Raw genomic sequence first — 20866 nt, 5'->3', positions numbered from 1 at the left:
TCGGGGAGAGTTGCCTGTGATTGGCTGAGCACTAGATCAGCACCACAGTGCAGGGGACAGCACGAGAACACGCGGCTGTGCCCCGGCAGCTGAAGGAAGGTGAGTATCTATTTTTTTTGTTTTTTAAATCACTTTTAATTGATTTCCAGGGAAGGGCTTATATGTAAAGCCCTTGCCTGAGAAACAATTCAGGTGTGCCAGTGGACCATTGTCTTCAATGGAGCCGCCGGCAGCAGAAGCGGCTCTATTGAAGAGAATGCCAGCATTTTTTTTTTTTACACTAAAACCTTTCTTTTTCAGGGAAGGACTTATATGTATAGTCTTTCCCTGAAAAGGAATGCAGGGAGCCAGCAGGCCATTGTTTTCAATAGAGCCGCCAGCAGCAGCCGCGGCTCCATTGAAAACAATGCGTGCATTCCCTATGGTGCACGCATGTCCTATCTTTGCAGGCACGCACCTGCAAAGTACGGACATGTGCACACACCATAGGGAATGCAGTGTTGTAAATATAAGCGTGTTTTTGTGCGTGCGTATGCACGCACCAAAACACGCTCGTCTGAACGCACTCTAAATGCTCACTAACTTTTTAAACAACTTTTGTTTATATAATAGCCAGTGTGATAACTAGCAAGAGTGCTATTTACTTGAGTTACCTAAAATGACATTTTTGTGCTGAAAAATCCCTGTAAAGTGCTGGCCACTAAGGGGTTTCCCTTACTCCTAACATGCGTAACAGCAGGCTTCCCCCACACGTTCTGAGAGAACTGAAAATCAAAAATACAGCCTGCAGAGGGGGAAAATGGTGGTAAATACAGGTCATATAATGGTTAGACAAAGTATTATACCCCATGTACACACATAGCAGCTTATTCCAAAAAGTCTCTTGAAAAGTTAGGTACAGTATGTGTTAAAAGAAAAGAAAAAATACTTTTGAATTTCAAATTTGCCCATTTACACTGCGATATGAGGTAAAGTGTTATATAATTTTTAAAGTAGTCACATTTGTAATTAGGGATTCCATAAAAGTTGACTAATAACCCGCTGTGAGAGCTGTAAAGGGCAGCTGCTTTGATTATCGCCCAGCTTGGGGAAATATTCTTGCACATGGGTGCTTAAATACATTGAAATAAAAATATGTGGTTGGAGAAGCTAATGTGATTTTTAAGACTAGAAATTGCTGGATTGAGTTGGAGCTGCAATATCAATCCAGCAACATGCACAGCAGGCATATCAGGATGTATTTTCAGATTGCCACTTGAATGCAGTTTATGTATTCCCATAGGGGCAGTTAGGAGCTAAAATAGTCTTTTTATTCTTCCAATTAGTTGGGGGTCACACCACACAAATCCCTAACATATTTGTGTCTTAGTTTTATGAACCAATGGTAATAAATGAATTCTAATAAATTTGAATTATTGTATTTGAGGCATGTGCCCCTATAAAAACTGATGCCTGTCAATTAATAAATAGATAACTTTTGATCACATCCAGTCGTGTGTGGTTTGATAAGTTATTTCCGGGCCCGACTATAAACAACCTAATTTGAAACATATTTTGGAAAGCAATCTTTAAGCTTTGATTAACATTATCTATGTCATTGAAGTTCTTTACAACCTAAGGGCATTTTCCAGGATATTAATGGCCATCCAAGTCACCTGATCAGAGAAGGTGTTGGGAGTCAGACAAGGTCCCATATCAGTAGACCATCAGTGTCAAAGTCTCGAAAAACCCCTTTGAGGTACTCTTTAAAGTGGTTGTCTAGGATTAAAAAAACAACCACTGCTCTCTTTCAGAAACAGCACCACGCCTGTTTCTGGGATGTGTCTGGTATTGCAGTTCACCTCCACTGAAGTCTATGGGACTGATAAAAAATGCGAGATACAACCTATGGACAGGTGTGGTGCAGTGTTTGGAAGAAAGCAGCCATGTTTTTTTAGTCTTGGAAACACTTTTAAGGGTACATCCACACATGGTGGAAATAGTGTGGATTTTCTGCACCAAAAGCCGCAACCAAACCATATCAAAATCAATTGATGCGGATCTTGACGCAATTTTTGATGCGGATCCTCTGCAGATTTCATCTTTTCAATTGAATCTACATCAAAATCCACACCAATGGTGCGGATTTGGGTGCAGGTTTCCCACTGTGGAATATCCGCATAATTTCCGCTATGTGTAAACTGACCCTGAGGCTAATTCCACACGGGCAAACGCGATTTTGCCCCGAGAAAATCGTAACAATATCACATCTTCATTCGCTGTGATTTGTAAGCGTCAGCTGTGCTTTTTCTGGTCTCGTATTGCATCACTGCCGCCCGTGTTAGAATCGCACGATTTTTTTATTGCAAAAGTTAATGGTATTTCGTATGTTAAAGCCGCATTGCATCACATTGTAGCGTTGCGATGCGATAAACAGAAGCCTCCATAGGAATACATGGGAGATTAAAAAAAAATTGCACATCGCAAAAAAAAGCGCAAGCCACGATTTTTTATCCTCTCCGCATCGCAGCAGTGAAAACATCACAGATGGGAATAACACCACTGTAAATCATTGGTTTCATATTCTGCTTTTTTACTGACTATCGCAGCAGGCGAAAATAGTTTAAAACCACCCCAAGGCTGGCAAAAGACAGACCAGTTTAGGCCTTCTGCACACGGGCAGATTTGCATTGCAAAATACGGAGTGGGATTCCGCTTTCGGATTCTGCAGCAAATCCAGCCCAACGCATGCTATCGCAAAGCGCGATTTCCTGTCCACAAGCTGAAATTGATTGCGATTTTCCGCTCGCAGGGAGAAATCGCAGCAGGCTGCGATTTTGTGTGGGCTACGCACATCTGGCTTCCATTGAAGTCAATGAAAGCCGTTCGTCCCACGGACATTCTGCAATCATAATTGCAGAATGGTCGCAGCAACCGCGTCATCACCATAGCGACAGCGTGGGGTCTTCTGTAGCGCGTATGTGTGCAAACGCGTCGGCCGGCACATCAGCAGCAGAGAAGAAGACGCCGCACAGGTAAGCAGGGGTCATTGGCGGAACACCGGGTCGAACTCCTCTGCGGGAATCCCGCATGCGGGGTCTGACCTGCCCTTCTTTTACCAGATTTCAGTACATCAATGGTGTACATCTGTCTTCCAAGACTGTAGTCAAATCTTTGCATGCAATAATTTTTTGTATCTTTTACAAACATTCCGTCTCGATCCTTAAAGTCCATTTACAAGCAAAGATGATCGCTCGTCAGCAACTGACAGCTTTGAGCGATCATTTTGCATTACATTCTAATGAGCTAATCAGCCCATTAGTGTCTAACTAGCTTCATTTGTGCATGTATTTAGAGAACAGCGGGAGGTCCATTCTCTAAATACATCTGCTTTGTTCTGCCACTGGCAGCAGGTTGCATACAATGCTATCAGCGCTGCCCGCAGAGAATGCAGCATGCCATCCCAGTTTTTAGGGCCGACGGCTTTTATGCTGTACTAAACTCAGCGATGGACGAAGAGTGCACGGTAAGTGCGCGATGGGCACATATTTACACGCAACGGCTATCGCTCAAAAGCCGTCGTTTGGACGGATCTTGAGTGATAATTGTTGCGTGTAAATCAGCCTTTAGATAGCCCAATTGTAAGCTGATCACTTATGCAGGTAGAATTGAGCGACATAAGGCCAGATTTAATAGCAGAATATCACAAGTGCCTGATAGGAAGCAGCAGGGTTGTTTCTCTGTGCAGTGAGGCATTGTTCAGCGTGAATGCTCTCTGCACAGAGTAGGCCCAGGATTTGATTTCATAGACCGACCGCTGCATAATCCCTATAATGTCTCCAGTCTTAATAGCTGCACTACTGGATAATGTTACTTTTAATATATATCATATATAAATATAGCTAAGATCACTTCCACAGGGAAACAGGTTGCTAATCGGTATTTATTTCTCCGCAATCATTCTTCTAGTTAGCAAGAAAACTGGATTCTGTGAGTGCCTTAATGTAAAGTGCCTGATTTAGATGTTTCTGAGGCATTGCCTCACAGTATGTATGCTATTAGTAAGCAGGCATGTAATGTATCAGCTTGGTGTAAATGTATACTGTGCATATGTAAGGTAACCGCGGCAAAGTCTTCAGGCTCGCGGTAAGTTTTGCTCCGTGGTGACTTCTATGTGACATTATCAATTGATTGGAGTATAACTCACTGAAAGGCCTATTTGATCCTAAGGATTTTTTTTGAATTTATGCTAGGTGTCATTTATCTTTAAATAAGATGCCCACACATTTTCTTTTTTTTTTTTAAAGCATTTGGAGTAGCTAACTCGTCTGCATATCTCAGTGATTCCCATTATGATTACCTTAGGGGCATTTCGGCTTCGCTTTCATTTGAGTAACAGACTAACAATGCAGGATCCTAAGTGGATTATTTCTGTTGCTTTGTAATGGATATACGAGGACATGCTCGATGCAAGTAGTGTAATGTCACTATGCTTTCTTCTGTTTTCTGTGACTACAGCAATAGAACAAGTGATAGAAAGCAGTAGGTTGTCAGTGATATCAACTTCTCATTCTTTATTGATAAAAGGCTAACCAGAAGTCCCTGGCTAGAGCCCTTTTACACGAGACGATTGTCTGGCGCTAAAGTGCCCAATAGTTGTCCCAGTGATTATCACTCCTGCGCTTTTACAAAGTACCAATGATCGCTCAGTGAATGGAGGCCCAGCCGGATGGAGCTTCTGCTCGCTTGCCTCCATTCACAGTAAACAGACCATCATTCATAGATGAACAACTGCTTGTCTACACAGGCCAAACATCATTTGACTCTTATGTGTGCTGCAACTGAATGATGAACAATAAACGAATGAATTATCATTCATCGGTCTGTCACTGGCAGCATTTACACTGGATGATTACCATTCAGATTCCCGCAATGCAGCGATAATCTAAACAATAATCATTCCGTGTAAAATGCTCCATAGACGTGGTACCTGCCAGTTCAATGATGATGGCACAAAGAGTCAGTAAGACTCTTCGTTCAGTCTTACCGCAGCTGTCTCCATAGTAGTCTGTCATCTGCAGATGTGGCTATAACAGTGTGAGCCACAAATGTCTTCCTATTAGCATGTCAGTAGTAGATGTCCTAATAACAGTTTATCCGACGTAAATGTCCGTAAGTGTGTCAGCCATAGATGTCCCCTTAATAGTGTGTCAACTGCAGATGTCCTCATAGCTTCTTGTAGTATGTCATCTGCAGATGTACCCATGACAATGTGCCAGCCACAGAGGTCCTCATAACAGTGAGTGTATCACTGCATGTGTCCCCATGGTAGCATTTCACCCCAGATATCCCCATAACAGTGTCACCTGCAGATGTCCCCATCACTATCTTCAATAGTGATGGCTGCAGTCATCTGCAATACAGAACTTCAAAGGTACGCGGGGTCGCTGGTCGGGGTCAGAGCCAGATTTGCCTGCGGGCTCCCGCATGCTTAATCCGACTCGTCCATGTGAAGCTGGCCTTAGAGTCTACATTTGTTCATTAACAATAATCAAATTAGGCTCTAACATACAATGCTTTTGCAAACCCTTACAGGGAACACTCAAATAATCAAACTACTAACGACCACTTGTCAGTTAGTGCGGTATGTGAGTGCTTCTCCTGCTCTGCCCCTGGAGGCGTATTGCTCCGCCTCCTTGGTAACATCATCAAAGGTCCTACAACATATATAAAACGCAGTCCTGACAGAAGACACTGACCTACCTCCACTACAGAGATCTGGTGAGCTAGTGGACCTGCGGTGGCATCACTGCTGTGGGAGGAGCCATTCTGCAGTTTGGTAGAAAGTACTATATGTGGGTTCTTCTCATGGTCTGCCCTCTGATGACGTCATTGCAGCTCCTATAGGATATATAAAACACAGAGCCTGACTGACAGAAGAACAACACAGTTAGGGCTCTTGAAAAGGGGAGGACAAAAATAACAAAATGGGAATACAACTAAGCCGTTATTATCTCAGACACAACTCAGCGGTCCTGACAGAAGACACCAACCTACCACCACAGAGATCCAGTGAGCTAAAGGACCTGGGGTGACGTCACTGCTGTTGGAGGAGCCAAGCTGTGTTTGTCTTGTGTAGGGATTAATATAGATGTAGTAGAGCTGTGTGTGATGTGTAGGGATCATAATGGATGTACCATGTAGCAGAGCTGTGTGTTTGTAAATCAGGATATAACGGCTGTGTGTGTCATGTGCTGTGTGTGAGATGTGTGGGGTCAGGATGGATGGAGTAGAGCTGTGTGTCTGATTTGTGGGGTCAGGATGAAAGGAGTAGAGCTGTGTGTGTGATATGTGAGGATCATAATGGATGTACCATGTAACAGAGCAGTGTTTGTAATGTGTGGGGTTAGAATAGATAGAGTAGAGCTGTGTGTGTGATATGTGAGGATCATAATGGATGTACCATGTAGCAGAGCGTTGTGTGTAATGTGTGGGGTTAGGATGGATAGAGTAGAGCTATGTGTGTGATGTGTGGAGATCATAATGGATGTTCCACGTAGCACAGCTGTGTGGCGCATTGCGCCACCAGAAACACTTGTACTATAACTTCCTAATAATTACTAGTAGCTACTAATATATAAGAAGTCAGAAATACGTCTTATGATTTATTTTGTTGTAGCTCAGCTTGAGTACAATTTCTTGAAAACTATTAAATTCTCTTGAACGCAAATCATTAACATTTAGACTGTTAATGGTTCTGGTAAACTCAATGAATGTGTAAACCACAAGTTAGTACTCCCAGGGCATTTGATGTTAATTTTGTATGATGGAACGAAGCTGGACATTGAGGGTTCCACATGGGATTATGAATATCCCTTGTAGTCTCATTTCTGTGTTTGGGTGGGAGTTTTTCTCGCTTTTACTGATCATCTTCAGGCACATATTTTCCCTGGAGATGGTTTTAGATGATAGGTCAATGGTTGGACCTATCGGGCGCTGTTGCTGGGGTCAGGATTCCCTGTCCGACAGCAACAGCAGGTCATCGGGGCTCATAGTGAGCCCAAGTCACCAGGAGCTATAAAGTCCACACGCAAAAACACGCTCGTGTGAAGCCACCCTTAATGTGGATTAGATATGTATCTTGTTTGTGTACGTGTAAGTTATCTGTCACCACTCTTTTAACATATACCATTCAACGCTAACTTGTAAGCTATTGCCATGTTTATACCACCGGAATGATATTATATGTGTTTTTTACACATATGTGTTGGTGGAATATTTGTTAATTTAAAAAGTGCTGACCGATAACCCACAAGTACCCTTGTTTGTTGATCATTTCTTCTTTCTTTCCATGAAACAGTTTTGAGTTTCCAATATAATCTGAATTCCGTTAATCAAGTGCATTTGCTCTTCAAACACATGAATCACACAGTACTGGTTCAATGAAGCTCTGTTTTTAATATATCCCTTTCTATACCTCAAACAAATAATTTCAGCTTGTTTAATTTGTGATCCTTTGTTCTGTTTTAGAAATGGTCGTGATGCCTGCAGGGAGCTTATTGGGTTCTTTTTCACACATGACAAGTCGATTACAATATATGAATATCGTCAGTTTGGCAAAAACAGGTGAGATGAAAGGAAATGAAAAATTAAGGTATGAAAGTAATGCATGACATGACCTTGCTGCAAAATGCTACAGCTCTTTGTGGGGGTCACAGGGCAAGGATCTCCACAAATGAGAACTTTGGACATGTCTCTTTAGATATAGTTTAACGATATCTCATTTTTTGCTCAAACAAAAGTTTCCGAAACTATAGTTATAAAGAAAACTGTGGTTTAAGTCTGGCAAAGTCACCTTGACCTTTCCTGACCTCACTTCATTTGCAGTGTTGCCTGAGCTGAGATCTTGAGTAAGGATCCTTTTACATGAAAAGATTATCGTTCAAATAATTGTTGAATTATGCAAAAATGAATGATAATCGTTCTATGTAAACATGGCCAACAATTGGATAATGAATAATAAATAGAGATGAGCGAGCACCCAAATGCTCGGGTCTGCGTTATTCGAGTCGAGCTTTTCGTAAAATTCGAGAGCTCTAATCGAGTAACGAACCCCATTGACTACAATGGGAGACTTGAGCATTTTTGTATGTGGGACGCCGGGTCCCGAGCTGCTTTTCTTTTTTTTTTTTCCGTTCCCCCTCTCCCCTCCTCTCTCTCCCCCCCTCTCTCTCCACCCCTCTCTCTCCACCCCTCTCTCTCCACCCCTCTCTCTCCACCCCTCTCTCTCCACCCCTCTCTCTCCCCCCCTCTCTCCCCACCCCTCTCTCTCCACCCCTCTCTCTCCACCCCTCTCTCTCCCCCCCTCTCTCTCCCCCCCTCTCTCTCCCCCCCTCTCTCTCCCCCCCTCTCTCTCCCCCCCTCTCTCCCCCCCCCCTCTCTCTCCCCCCCCTCTCTCTCCCCCCCTCTCTCTCCCCCCCTCTCTCTCCACCCCTCTCTCTCCCCCCCTCTCTCTCCCCCCCTCTCTCTCCACCCCTCTCTCTCCACCCCTCTCTCTCCACCCCTCTCTCTCTCCACCCCTCTCTCTCTCCACCCCTCTCTCTCTCCACCCCTCTCTCTCTCCACCCCTCTCTCTCTCCACCCCTCTCTCTCTCCACCCCTCTCTCTCTCCACCCCTCTCTCTCTCCACCCCTCTCTCTCTCCACCCCTCTCTCTCTCCACCCCTCTCTCTCCCCCCTCTCCTCCCCCTCTTTCTCCCCCCCCTCCCCCCTCTCTCTCCTCCCTCTCCCCCCCCTGTTGCCAAAGGAGTTTCTGACAGAATTTGAAGTGCTCGTATAGTAACTTTTGCCAAAGGTTTCCTTTTACTTATGTTATAAGTTCACTTTATTGACTTGATGTTTATGAAGCTTTTGAAATGAAAAGTTATGGCTCTTTCACACAGAGGCTGTTTGTTAACAGCAAGAGCAGTATGCAGCACTTTTCTTGCAGGTAGCAAAAAAACCATACACCTGATGGACTTCCTTTAAAGTCAATATGATCTGTCGGGATTTGGTGGGATCTGAAAATGGATCCGTTATAACTGTCATAACTCCGATAAGAAAAAAAGCCATGACAGTAGCCTGAACTGAGTCTTTAACATCAGTTAACATGTGCCATACTTGTTTGATTGTTCTCAGTGCGAGAAACCAAGTAATCTTGTAGATATGATACCTTTTATTGGCTAACAAAAATGCATGATGTTATAGCGAGCTTTTCACTAGCCTGACGAAGGGGGCGATATCCCCGAAAGCTTGCTTGCTGTAGTTTTTATTGGTACCATTCTGGGGTACATACGCCTTTTTTGATTACTTTTATTGCGTTTTTAGGGAGGCAAAATGCTAAAAATTAGCATTTTGCCTCAGTTTTTTAGCGTTTTTTTTAAACGCTTTTTTCCATGCACAGTCAAAAGCATGTGCAGCTTATTGTACGCATCGTTACGGACGCGACAATACCAAATATGTGGGGTTTTAATTTTTTTTATGCTAATATGAGAAAAAGCATAAAAAAGGGTTATTTTACTTTTTTATTTTTTATTAATTTTTTAAATCTTTTTTTTTTTTTACACTTGTGTCCCTCTGAGGGACTTACAGCACTGCCCTGATGATCGCTGTGATAAGGCATGGAAGGGCTACTGCCCTGCCATGCCTTATCGCTTATACAGTGAGCTCAGGCACTGGCAACACAGGACGCCAGTGTCTGGCATCCTGTTGCCATGGCAACAGGCCGGGCTCTCTGCGATTATATCGCGAGAGCCTGGCAACTTCACAGAGGGAGCGCTCTCCCTCTGTGAACCCTTCCTATGCCGCAATCTACATAGATCGCAGCAGGGAAGGGGTTAACAGCGGGGGGCGCATCTCCAATGCACCCCAGCTGTTGCAGCAGGAGGCGGGGTATGACTGACAGCCGGCTCCCGTTGTGGGATAGCGCGAGATCACATATGATCTCGCGCTATCCCTATGACGTAAGGGTATGTCATTTTGCGGGAAGTACCCCGCTCCCATGACGTACCCTTACGTCATGGGGAGGGAAGGGGTTAAGGATGTGGTCCCTATTTTTTTCATTTTCATTTTTTCCTCCCTACCAATGAAAAATCATAACTCTTTTATTTATCAGTCAATGTAGCTGGTTTTTTTTGTGTGACAAATTGTATTTTTCAATGGTACTATGTAATGTACTATATAATGTACCTAAAAAATGTCTAGCTGGAGTAAAATGAAACAAAAAGCGCAATTTTGCCATCTTTGGGAGGTCTTATTTCTATGGTGTACACACTGCAGCAAAAATGACATTACAACTTTATTCTATAGGTAAGGACGATTACTACAATCCAAAATATTACAGTTTTTTTTTTTGCTGTACTACTTAAAAAAAAGTAAAATTTCTGGAAAAAAATGTAATTATTTTCTGCCAACATCTTCTGACAGACACAACTTTTTTATTTTTCCGTTGACTTACTTGTGGGAGGGCTTGTTTTTTGCAGAACAACCTGTGTTTCTATTGGTACCATTTTGGAGTACATATAACTTTTTGTTACATTTTTCTTGGAGACAGAGGTGACAAAAAAGTGCAATTCCGCCTTTTTTTTTCTTTCTGAAGTCGTTCAACGTGTGGAGTAAATAAAGTGTCACTTTGATAGATCGGACTTTTATGGATGCAGTAATACTAAATATGTTTTTGGGTTTTTCTATTTAGATTTTTTTTTATTATGAAATGGAGAAAAGGTTTTTAATTTAACTTTTATTAGGGTGAGGAACTTGCCATGTTTTGATCGCTCTGACAGTATAATGTAATACCATGGTATTACATTATACCGCGATCTGACAGGCAATCTGTAATGGTAGTCCTGGGGCCTTCAATGTTTTGATCGCTCCGACAGTATAATGTAATACCGTGGTATTACATTATACCGCAATCTGACAGGCAATCTGTAATGGTAGTCCTGGGGCCTTCAGAAGGCCACCGGCTGCCTTGGCAACCGAAGAGCACCCATGATCTTATTGGGGAGTGCCTTTTCGGGACCCTTGATTTCTGATCGAGGTATTTAAATGCCTCTGTCAGAATTGACAGCAGCATTAAAGGAATGACTGCCGCAATCAGCGGGAGTGCTGATTGCAGCTGTCGTGGGCAGGTGTCAGTTGCAAGAAACAACCGGCACCTGCAGTGTATATCCTTTTCCATACAAACCCTGAACCTCCAAGACGTACGTGTGGATCACGGAGAGTTAAGGGGCTAAGTAGAATAGTGGAACTGTCTGCCATTGGACCCTGTAGGCTATTCTAAGAGTGAGGAATGGTGACTGTTTCACACAGCATTGAAGTGTCCACAGGATGCAGTGCAGAATTCAATCTTACGGTTTTGAAGTAAAGATGCACGGATTTTACAGGTGCAGAATTCAAGCCCTATATGGATAACATTGTGACGCAGAAATGTCTGTGGGGACAATTCCGTCCCGTGTGAAAGATATCTTAACCCTTTAAAGATCAAGCGTGGTAAAAATGGGCTTTAATCCCCACCGAATGCAGATGTTTGGCGTGGGATTAAAGCTTCTGCTCCTGCAATCAAATAGCAGCAGGTTAAGTCCTCAACTGTCAGACACAGCACAGGACCCAGAGAAGAGGGGAGAAGTGTAAAAAAATAAGAGACAGTGTGAATGACCCTCCGAGGTCTTATACAACATTATGGGGGACATAAATGGTAAAAAAAATAGTTACAAAAATAAGTTTAAAAAAATTACAGAATAAAAATATATAGATAAAAAAAGAAAATGACTCAAAGCCAACGCCAACCAAAACCATTGACATATGTGCCCTGCAATCCAAAACTATACAAATTATAAATCAAAATGTCCGAAACAAAATAAGGAACCTATACAATTATATATATATATATATATTTTTTTTTTTTTAAATTATTTTTAGTTTCTTCCACCCAATAAAATTTAAAAAATGGAAAATATCATAAAAAAAATATATAAAATAATAGCCCTATATGTCACGGAAGAAAATGCAGCAAGAATAATTTTGGTAGCTGAAGAAAAAAAATAGGACAGTAAAACCATCACATGGGTAAAATCCCTAAAAACTGTCTGCTATATCTCTTCCTCAGTGCTAATTACACTACTAGCTAATTTGAGGAATTTATTCATTTATGGCATTGAGCTCTTGTGGCTAACTGACTGTTCTCACAAATCAATTTTCTTCTCTTTTTTTCCAATGTATTAGTGCAATAGTAGATTTAGCATCATATCAGTTAGTGACCAAGATAAAAATATGCTTTAATAAGTCCAAGCTCACATCACATTTATGGCCTCTGTCTAAAGTTTTCGGTAGGACATATATACATTAAGCGGACTCCTCTAAAGGATGCTGTACAGTGGCATGTGTTCCCCATCTGGACCGTTCCCACGGGACAGAATATTTAACAACTGCGTTGAGAATTATGCCATTCCTGTATTCCGCACCAAACTGCACACTGCTATCTGCGGATCTGGATGCAGATTCCGCATCCAAATCCACATTACAGCAGTGCAGATCTTGGTGCTGAATATTCAGCTGTTGCTCGATACTCCGTCCTGTGTGAAGGGTCCCATACAGTTCCATTATAAAAGATAGATCTGTTTATATTAAACATATATGTAACATATGTGTTTTACTGGATAGCTTTGTATGGAAAAACTTTTTTGTAGTATACTGTCATGTATCAGACTGTACTTACACGGCAAGCACAGTATCGCCCTGAGAGACTTGGACTGATATTGCACTTGTGAGACTGCAATTTTTTATGTGAATGAGAAATTTGAAATTTTCACGAACTTGAATATCGTGTGAATAGGAATCAATAGGAAAAACAAAAAATTGCACTCGCGTGAAACCCGCATGTACATAATGGGTGAGGTTTCTGCAGACCCACAGAAAAATAGAACGTGCTGCAATTTTTCAATCTCGCAGCATCACTGCAAGAGAAACGTTTCCTGTGGGGATACACCCAATTCATATAATGAGTTGTATTTTCATGTATTATATGTATACATTTGTGGCTATATCTTATAAGTTTGGCTGCTATACTTATACTGCCTTTTGGGTCTATGGGAACACCTGTTGCAGCCAGCATTGACTCTGTTTGGTCTTAGGTGTATGCCTTAAATATATACATTTTTTCCCCCACTTACAAGGTTAGATTAATTATTCACTTTTCATGTGAATATGCACATTATTATTATTACTGTATATGCACTTTATTGATTAATGAAGATATTAGACCAGGTAGCTGGTTTGATATTATCTTATCAATTAACGGATATGCACTTTTTAGGCTGGGGTCACACGGGATACAATTCCAGCGGAATTCTTGCTGAATGGCCGCACCGAAAAAACGCGAGAATTCTGCTGGAAAAGCGCAGCTTCAAAACCTGTGGCCTTAAGCCGCTGGGTTTGGAGTGGTTTCGCCATCGGCACTTCGCTGCGCCTTTGTCTCCCCACAGAGGAGGAGAGAGGCCGCTGCGGAAACAAGAAAATAATTGACATGCTGCGGAATTGAATTCCGCGCCACATGTCAGTTTTCGTGCGGCTTGGCCTCTGCGTGTGGACAAGAATTTTACAAAATCTCATCCACTTTGCTGGCTAATCCCGGAATTAGGAGCCACAAGCGAAATTGCCGTGCAGACTTTCCGCATGGAAATTCCACTACAATTTCGCCCCGTTTGAACCCAGCCTTAGATGAGTGACTGTGATTGGCTTGATAACATGTTTGATATTACATATTACTGTGGATTTGTTTTTGCTACACTTGATGGATTTTTGGATCCAAAAGGGCTAAGTCTATATATTTGCATAGATTTGCTCTCACGTATGTATACACGGAGTAATTTTGTGTATCCTCTGTTATACCCAAGGTGGACACAGAAGTGACTTTATTTTGAACCTTTTGTGGTGTTGTCTCTGTACCTAGAGTATAACAGTTTGCATTAGGAATAGGCTCCAGTATGGGGCTGCCCTTTTTGGGGCGCTAAATTTGTCTCGGCCTAGGTGAGTCTTAAGGGACGATCAGGGGTCAGTATCAACAGTTTTAGTTGCAACACAATTGGATTTGTTGCATCATCAGCTTTTCACCTCATTTACGGATTGCTATTAATTCTGTTGGGGATATCAAGACCGATATTAATTGGTCTGTAAATTTATGTGTGTTTCTGTCAGTTATGGTCTGTGTGTAATAAATTAGTCACTAATTAGTCACTAACTGATATAAATAATAAAGTAATACTTTTGGGCCAGCTTTTTCAGTGGCACTTGTGTTTTGAGGCTGTGGCCTACAGTATTTATCTTTGTTCAGTGATAAATATCTGATCACTGGGGATTTCACCACTGGGACCCCTGCAGTTGTGGGAATGGCTCATCCTGAATGTTACATGTGAATTGAGCAGCAGTGCACATGCATGACTACCTCTCCATTCACTTGCATGGGAAGGAGGGAGATTGTTGAGGGTATCAATATTCCTTGGTCCTGTAGAGGTGAATGGAGAAGAAGTCACTCATGTGCACCTCTGCTCCTTTCACTTGAGGTGTTCGAGGTGCACCGTCCTTATATTTGAGGGTCTTGGGATAGCAGGTCTTTTCGATCCGGTAGGTGCCATGGTGTGTCGGTCAACATTTCTATGATGGTCGCGTACCAGCTTCTTCTTGGCCTATCTGGCGCTATTAATATCACTGGTCGCCCTTCCTGTCTGATTTTCCACAGGATTCTTGGTATGAGGGGGATTGGTGGAAATACGTACAGGAGTTTTGTATCCTCCCCACGGAATGGTCAGTGCGTCCGTTGCTGCCGCTTGCGGATCCCATGCTCGGGCCACAAATGGAAGAATTTTGTAATTCAGTCTGGACGCCATGAGGTCCACGTCCGGTGTACCCCATTTCCGACATATTGTCCGGAATACTTCTGGGTGCAACCCCCATTCGCCGGGATCCACTGTTTCCCGACTTAGGTAATCTGCCACCCAGTTGTCTACTCCGGGAATGTAGACTGCTGATATTGAGCTCAGATGATTCTCTGCCCACGTCAGTATGCAAGCTACTTCGTTCATTACTAACGCGCTCCGTGTGCCCCTTGATGGTTGACATAAGCCACCGCTGTGGTGTTGTCCGTCTGGATGCGCACACCCTTCTTTTTGAGACTGGACCTGAAATGCCGGAGAGTCAGGTAAATGGCCCGTAATTCTAGGATGTTGATGTGCAACCTTGTTTCTTTCTGAGACCAAACTCCCTGAACTGACTGGTCCCCCAGTGTTCCGCCCCAGCCTGAGTGGCTGGCGTCCGTCGTCAATACTACCCATTGTTTTGGGCCCAGAGGCCGTCCCGCCTGAAGCCTCCCGGGTTTCAACCACCACTTCAACGCATCCTGGACTTGAGGGGTTATCCGAATTCGTTGTTCCAGAGTCAGTGTGGACCTGTTCCAGCGGGACAATATCAGATGTTGTAGCATCCTTGACCGGAATTGGGCAAAGGGGACCGCCTCGAAGGCTGCTACCATCTGGCCCAGAAAACTCATACAGTGTCTGATGGTTAGCGTTCTCTTCTGTATTAGAGACCAAACACCGTGTAGAAGCTTGTCTACCTTTTGTTTGGGGTAAAATGTAAACAGGAAAAAAGGGGGGGGCACCGCGCTCCTTAAGGAAAATATCCTCCGGTATCCACAATCGATATAACAAACGTTTTATTCTGTACAACGCGTACCGCGTTTCGTCACTTGGACTTTATCAACTACATGAACATTCCAAGTGACGAAACGCGGCAGGTGTGTGGCAGGAACTACTGCGGTGCTGCTACAGCTGCTGTTGCCCGTTACAGGAGGTGCTGCTGCTGTCCGGGTGCTCACTCTGTAGCCAAAGTGTGCTGGATGCTGCTGTGTGCTGCGAGCGCTAGCTGCGCACAGTGCTGGGCTCAGTGGTGCCAGACAAACGGAGTGTCTGCTGAGAGTGGCCATTCCTCTGCCTAGCCGCCTCTATTAAGTCTGCCGCGGTTGGAGGGGGCGTGGCTTTCCCCGGAAGTCCGCCCGCGACCCGGAAGTGACGTTTTCCGGCCCAGCATCGGCGCCCCGCCCCCCAGAGCGCCGCACCCGGAAGTGACCTGCCCAGCCAGCGCCCCGGCGTCCTGCTAGCACGCCGTGCTCCTACCCCTGCTGCCGGGAGAGCTGCTGCTGCCGCTGCCATCCTGATGTCCGTTCCTGTCCCATTACGTCCTTCTTGAGGTACCCGTCGTCCGGGAGCCACAGCCTGTCTGCACGCCGACTTGTCTCCAGCAGTGCTGCCTCCTATGCGTCACCGGTAAGACAGTGCGCTACTCCAGGGAGGGGGAGCCCTATGGCTGGCGGGTAACCAACGCCAATGCGCATTGCAGGGTTGGCCCCTTTTTCTTCTATGGGTGAGACGCCGCAGAAGTGGTGGAGACACCCCCTGCCTGCGTTTCCCCCGGGAGGCCAGTAGAGCCAGGGAAAAGCCCCGACTCCCCGGATTCCCGTGAATAGCCATGTCTGCCTCCTAGCAGACACTAAGCTAAAGACTAATTAGCTGAGTGCCTGCAGGGGGGATATAGCCAGGGGGGAGGAGCTAACACCTTTTTGCTTAGTGTCGCCTCCTAGAGCAGTGGCTATATCCCATGGTCTAGGCTGTGGCCCCCAATGATACGGACGAGAAATATTATAGGATCCAAGTGGGTTCATTGATGGATAGCACATGGTATAAAACATCCTGTTCCTATTTTGTACCTGGAAGTGCACGGGAGCTCTTTATAAAGCTTACTTTTACAGAGTGGTTTTAGAACATTTGTAATGGTGTATTCAAAAAAGTTTCAATTCACTATACAGTAAATGTCTACTAGCATTAACATCTACTAAGGCCGATTTCGAGTAAGGCCAGGTTTTTTAGTCAAAATTTTTTCTCTAGTAACATTTGTTGCCTCTAATAAGACTAGCGTGTGCCGACCCACGTGACCTTGCTGCTGAACCCACGTGATCTCCTGCTTGGTATCTCCTTCTACTCCTGCTGCAAAAGCAACCCACCCTTCTTCATCATCAGCTATGAGTAATACACTAGTACAGTACAGTACTGTACAATTGCACTTAAATCTAACAGCACAGAGAACACTGTGATAACACTGAATACAGATAATGATGTCACCTACAGTCCTATGTAACAGCACAGAGAACACAGTGATAACGCTGAGGACAGATGATGTACTGTAGTACAGCAGATTTCCCCTGCAGTCCTATGTAATAGCACAGATAACACAGTGGTAATGCCGAGGACAGATAATAATGTCACCTGCAGTCCTATGTAACAGCTCAGAGAACACAATGATAACGCTGAGGACAGATGATGTACTGTAGTACAGCAGGTGTCCCCTGCAGTCCTATGTAACATCACAGAGAACACAGTGATAATGCTGAGGGCAGATAATGATGTCACCTGCAGTCCTATGTAACAGCTCAGAGAACACAGTGATAATGCTGAGGACAGATAATGATGTCACCTGCAGTACTATGTAAGTCCACAGATAATACACAGTAACATGTTCAAAAACATGTTAAATGTTCATTTATTCTTTTCAGTAGTCTTTTATATTCATTTATTATTGTTTTTAGTATTAAAGACCACATTTATTCTCCATTAAATGTGGTTTGGTGTGTTTTTTGGAATGTCTAGAACAAATTAATTGGATTTACATTGATTCCTATAGAAATAATTACCTCGAGTAGCACCGATTTTGCTTTTGGACAGATTACCAACGTTAGTAGAGGTTTTACTGTATTTTCATGGTTCTGATTTATATTGTAATGGCTTAATCGATTTTGTTGTATTTTATTTAAAGGACAAATGCATTGCCATTCATCCAAAAAGGAATATACCTTCATAAATGTGGACGAAGAAGAGGAAAGCCATACGAAATTGAAGACTTCTATCCTGTAAGCTTCCTTTTTATAACTTTTTATAACAGTTTATTGTTGCGTCCTGTCAATATAGAGCGCCTGCGCCTGTCAGCTTAGGATCATGTGCTTGGGGAATGTCACTGGGAAGAATGGTATTTCATTGGATTAGACACACAGGATTGCTAGATGTTTTATGAGGACAGTAATTGTACTCATTTATCCTGATGCTATGAACTCTCTTTTAGTACTGTCATTACTTCTTTGCCCTCTGTTCAGTATATGAAACATAAATAATTGTGTGTGTCAGGGAGAAGACACATTAATTATGGGTCATGATGGCTTTACACACAGTGAATAGATTAGATAAATCTTCGTGTTTTCCAGCTACTGTACAAAATAGTCATTTTGTGTAGACATTTTGATAACATTTTTATAAGGGGTGCATTATCGTAGAAAGTGATGAAATACCGGTATGTAGATTATGACAGCATTATTTTTATCATGTCTTTCCATTGCTGAAAGCAACCCTCTGGTCCTGGATAAACCAAGATCGCCACGCCGCTTTTCTGAATACTTAATACGTACTGCATTAGTATACACTGGTGAGCCAACGTCACCGCTAGGTTGTTAGCGCTTGTGCAGAGCGTTTAGACAGGCAGATCACCACTGGCTTCTCGGTGAAGCCTTCTCGCTCAGCGCTTCCATTCTTTGTGAAGCGGGGAGCGTTTACACTCAGCAATCCAGCGATGATTTTCATGCGGGTTGAAAGTGAGCAAACTGTAAACAAATAGTGCATGATGCCTGTGCATTTATATCTAACGATTGTCACACAAATTCCTTCATTCGAACAAATTTGGTGCGATGATCGTCCCGTGTAAAGGGGCCCCTTAAGGGTCTTTTTACATGGAGCGAGAAATCGTTTGGATGCGCAAACTATGGCAGAGTTCGCTCGTACATACAGTTTATACAGGCAGATAAATTGTCTAAGTTCATTAGATTGTGCAGTCATTCACATTCAGTGAAGCAGTGAATCTGAATGATTGAATGATCGCTGTTTACACGTGACAAGTGAACAATGATTTTTTTGCCTTTCCTAAAATGAATGACAAACCATAAGCAAATGATTTATTGCTCGTCGTTTAATCTGTGACCATGTTTATATTGAACAATTCAATCAAATTCACACAATCCAAGTATTTTTCCGTGTAAAAGGGCCCTAAGACACTACATGCTGTGCTGACCGGAATACTGTGTACAGTTCTGGTCACCGGTGTTCAGGAAAGATGTTGCAGCCCCTTGAGGGGGTTCAAAGAAAGACAACTAAATTAATAAACGGAATGAGAGGACTGGAATACCTAGAGAGGCTATCAATATTGGGATTATTCACCCTGGAAAAAAAGATTGTTAAGGGGCGACCAAATAACTATGTATAAATACATTAGGGGACAATACAAGGATCTCTCCCATGATCTGTTTATACCCAGGAATGCGATGGTAACAAGGGGGCATCCTCTACATCTAGAAGAAAGCAGGTTTCATCATGAACACAGAAGGGGGGGTTCTTTACTGTAAGGCCTCATGTCCACTGGACAATTATAATTAAAAAATCTGCGTGGGTGTCCCGCACGCGGTTGCCGCGGCCATAGGGATGCATTGGACACCCGCAGGTAAGTAAATACCTGTGGATGTCCTTTTCCCCTGCCACGCGGATCGCACGTGCGGAAATCACCCGCAGCATGCTCCATTTTCTGCGGTTCTCCCGCGCGGACGGCTCCCGCAGGCTTCCATAGAAGCCTATGGAAGCCGTCTGTGTCCACGGCACACCGGCAGCTGAATATCTGCTCTCCGGCGCAGGAGTGCAGAAGAGCAGGAGTTAAAAAAAAAAAAGATTGCACAACGCATGCGCACACCACGCTCCTGGCGTGCCGAGCACATTCGCCAGGCCACAGAAAGAAGATCCGTCCGCGACGGAGGGAAGATCCGCTGCGTCCGGACAGGTAAGAGAAATCAATTTTCAGGCCTCAAGTCCACTGGAAAGGAGGGACCCTCTGCGGGATTGTGCATGGAGAATCCGCACGGGCCCGAATTTTCTTGTGGATATGAGGCCTAAGAGCAGTGAGACTGTGGAACTCTCTGCCTGAGGATGTGGTGATGGTAAAATCCATAAAGGAGTTTAAGAGGGGACTAGATGTCTTTTTAGAGCGCTATAATATTACAGTATATAGACATTAAATAACTAGCAGGGTTGTTGATCCGGGTCTTGGAGTCAGGTGGGAACTTTTAAACGTTGATTCAGGGATTTTTCTGACTGCCATTATGGAGTCGTGAAGGATTTTTTTCCCCCCAAATTGGCTAAATTGGCTTCTGCCTCATTGGAGTTTTTTGCCTTCCTCTGGATCAACAAGAGGAGTGGGGAACACAGACTGAACTAGATGGACATTGTCTTCTTTCAGCCTAACATACTATGTTACAAGGAAGTCCACCTCTGAATGGCTCAAAAGAAACAAAATTTAGTGATAGGTTATTAATTGATAAGCTGGGCTCTGCTGCTCAGTACCCCAACTGATAAGCTGTTTATGCGCCTGCTGTCAGCACCACAAAACAGCATATGAAGCAGATGGTACCAACCCCTGTATAATGGCCAGCGCTAGTAACTGCAGGCACAGCGCCCTTTGATTTTTAATGTGAGCTGCACTTGCAATTACCAGCACCAACCAGTACACAGGAGTCGGAGCAGGTGCTTCTTTACGTGATGTTCTGGTTGGTCAGGAGTGCCATTGTTCAGTGAACACAGCACTAAATCAGGCTTCTCTTTTTTTTCCCTTTTTCTGTTACATTTTTTGTGAACCTCTCCCTGTAGCCTTAGCGTGAAACGAAGCAACAGAAACACTAATAAGCAAACACAACCACATTTAGCTAAAAATATTTCCTG

The 20866-nt window shown here is 43.6% G+C and overlaps 1 protein-coding gene across 3 annotated transcripts in view; it reads left to right on the top strand.

The window, feature by feature from the left end:
- Positions 1–20866, top strand: part of CAPS2 (calcyphosine 2) — a 78624-nt gene that overhangs the window by 23136 nt on the left and 34622 nt on the right. For all 3 annotated transcript variants that reach the window (XM_066591658.1, XM_066591656.1, XM_066591655.1), the window contains 2 exons: positions 7510–7605; positions 17877–17970. In XM_066591658.1, coding sequence (XP_066447755.1) covers positions 7510–7605; positions 17877–17970 — 190 coding nt within the window. The remainder of the gene's footprint in view (positions 1–7509; positions 7606–17876; positions 17971–20866) is intronic.

The sequence above is a fragment of the Eleutherodactylus coqui genome, chromosome 2, assembly GCF_035609145.1.
Source record: "Eleutherodactylus coqui strain aEleCoq1 chromosome 2, aEleCoq1.hap1, whole genome shotgun sequence".
Taxonomy (NCBI): Eukaryota; Metazoa; Chordata; class Amphibia; order Anura; family Eleutherodactylidae; genus Eleutherodactylus; species Eleutherodactylus coqui.
This window is presented reverse-complemented; position numbering and strand designations above follow the sequence as displayed.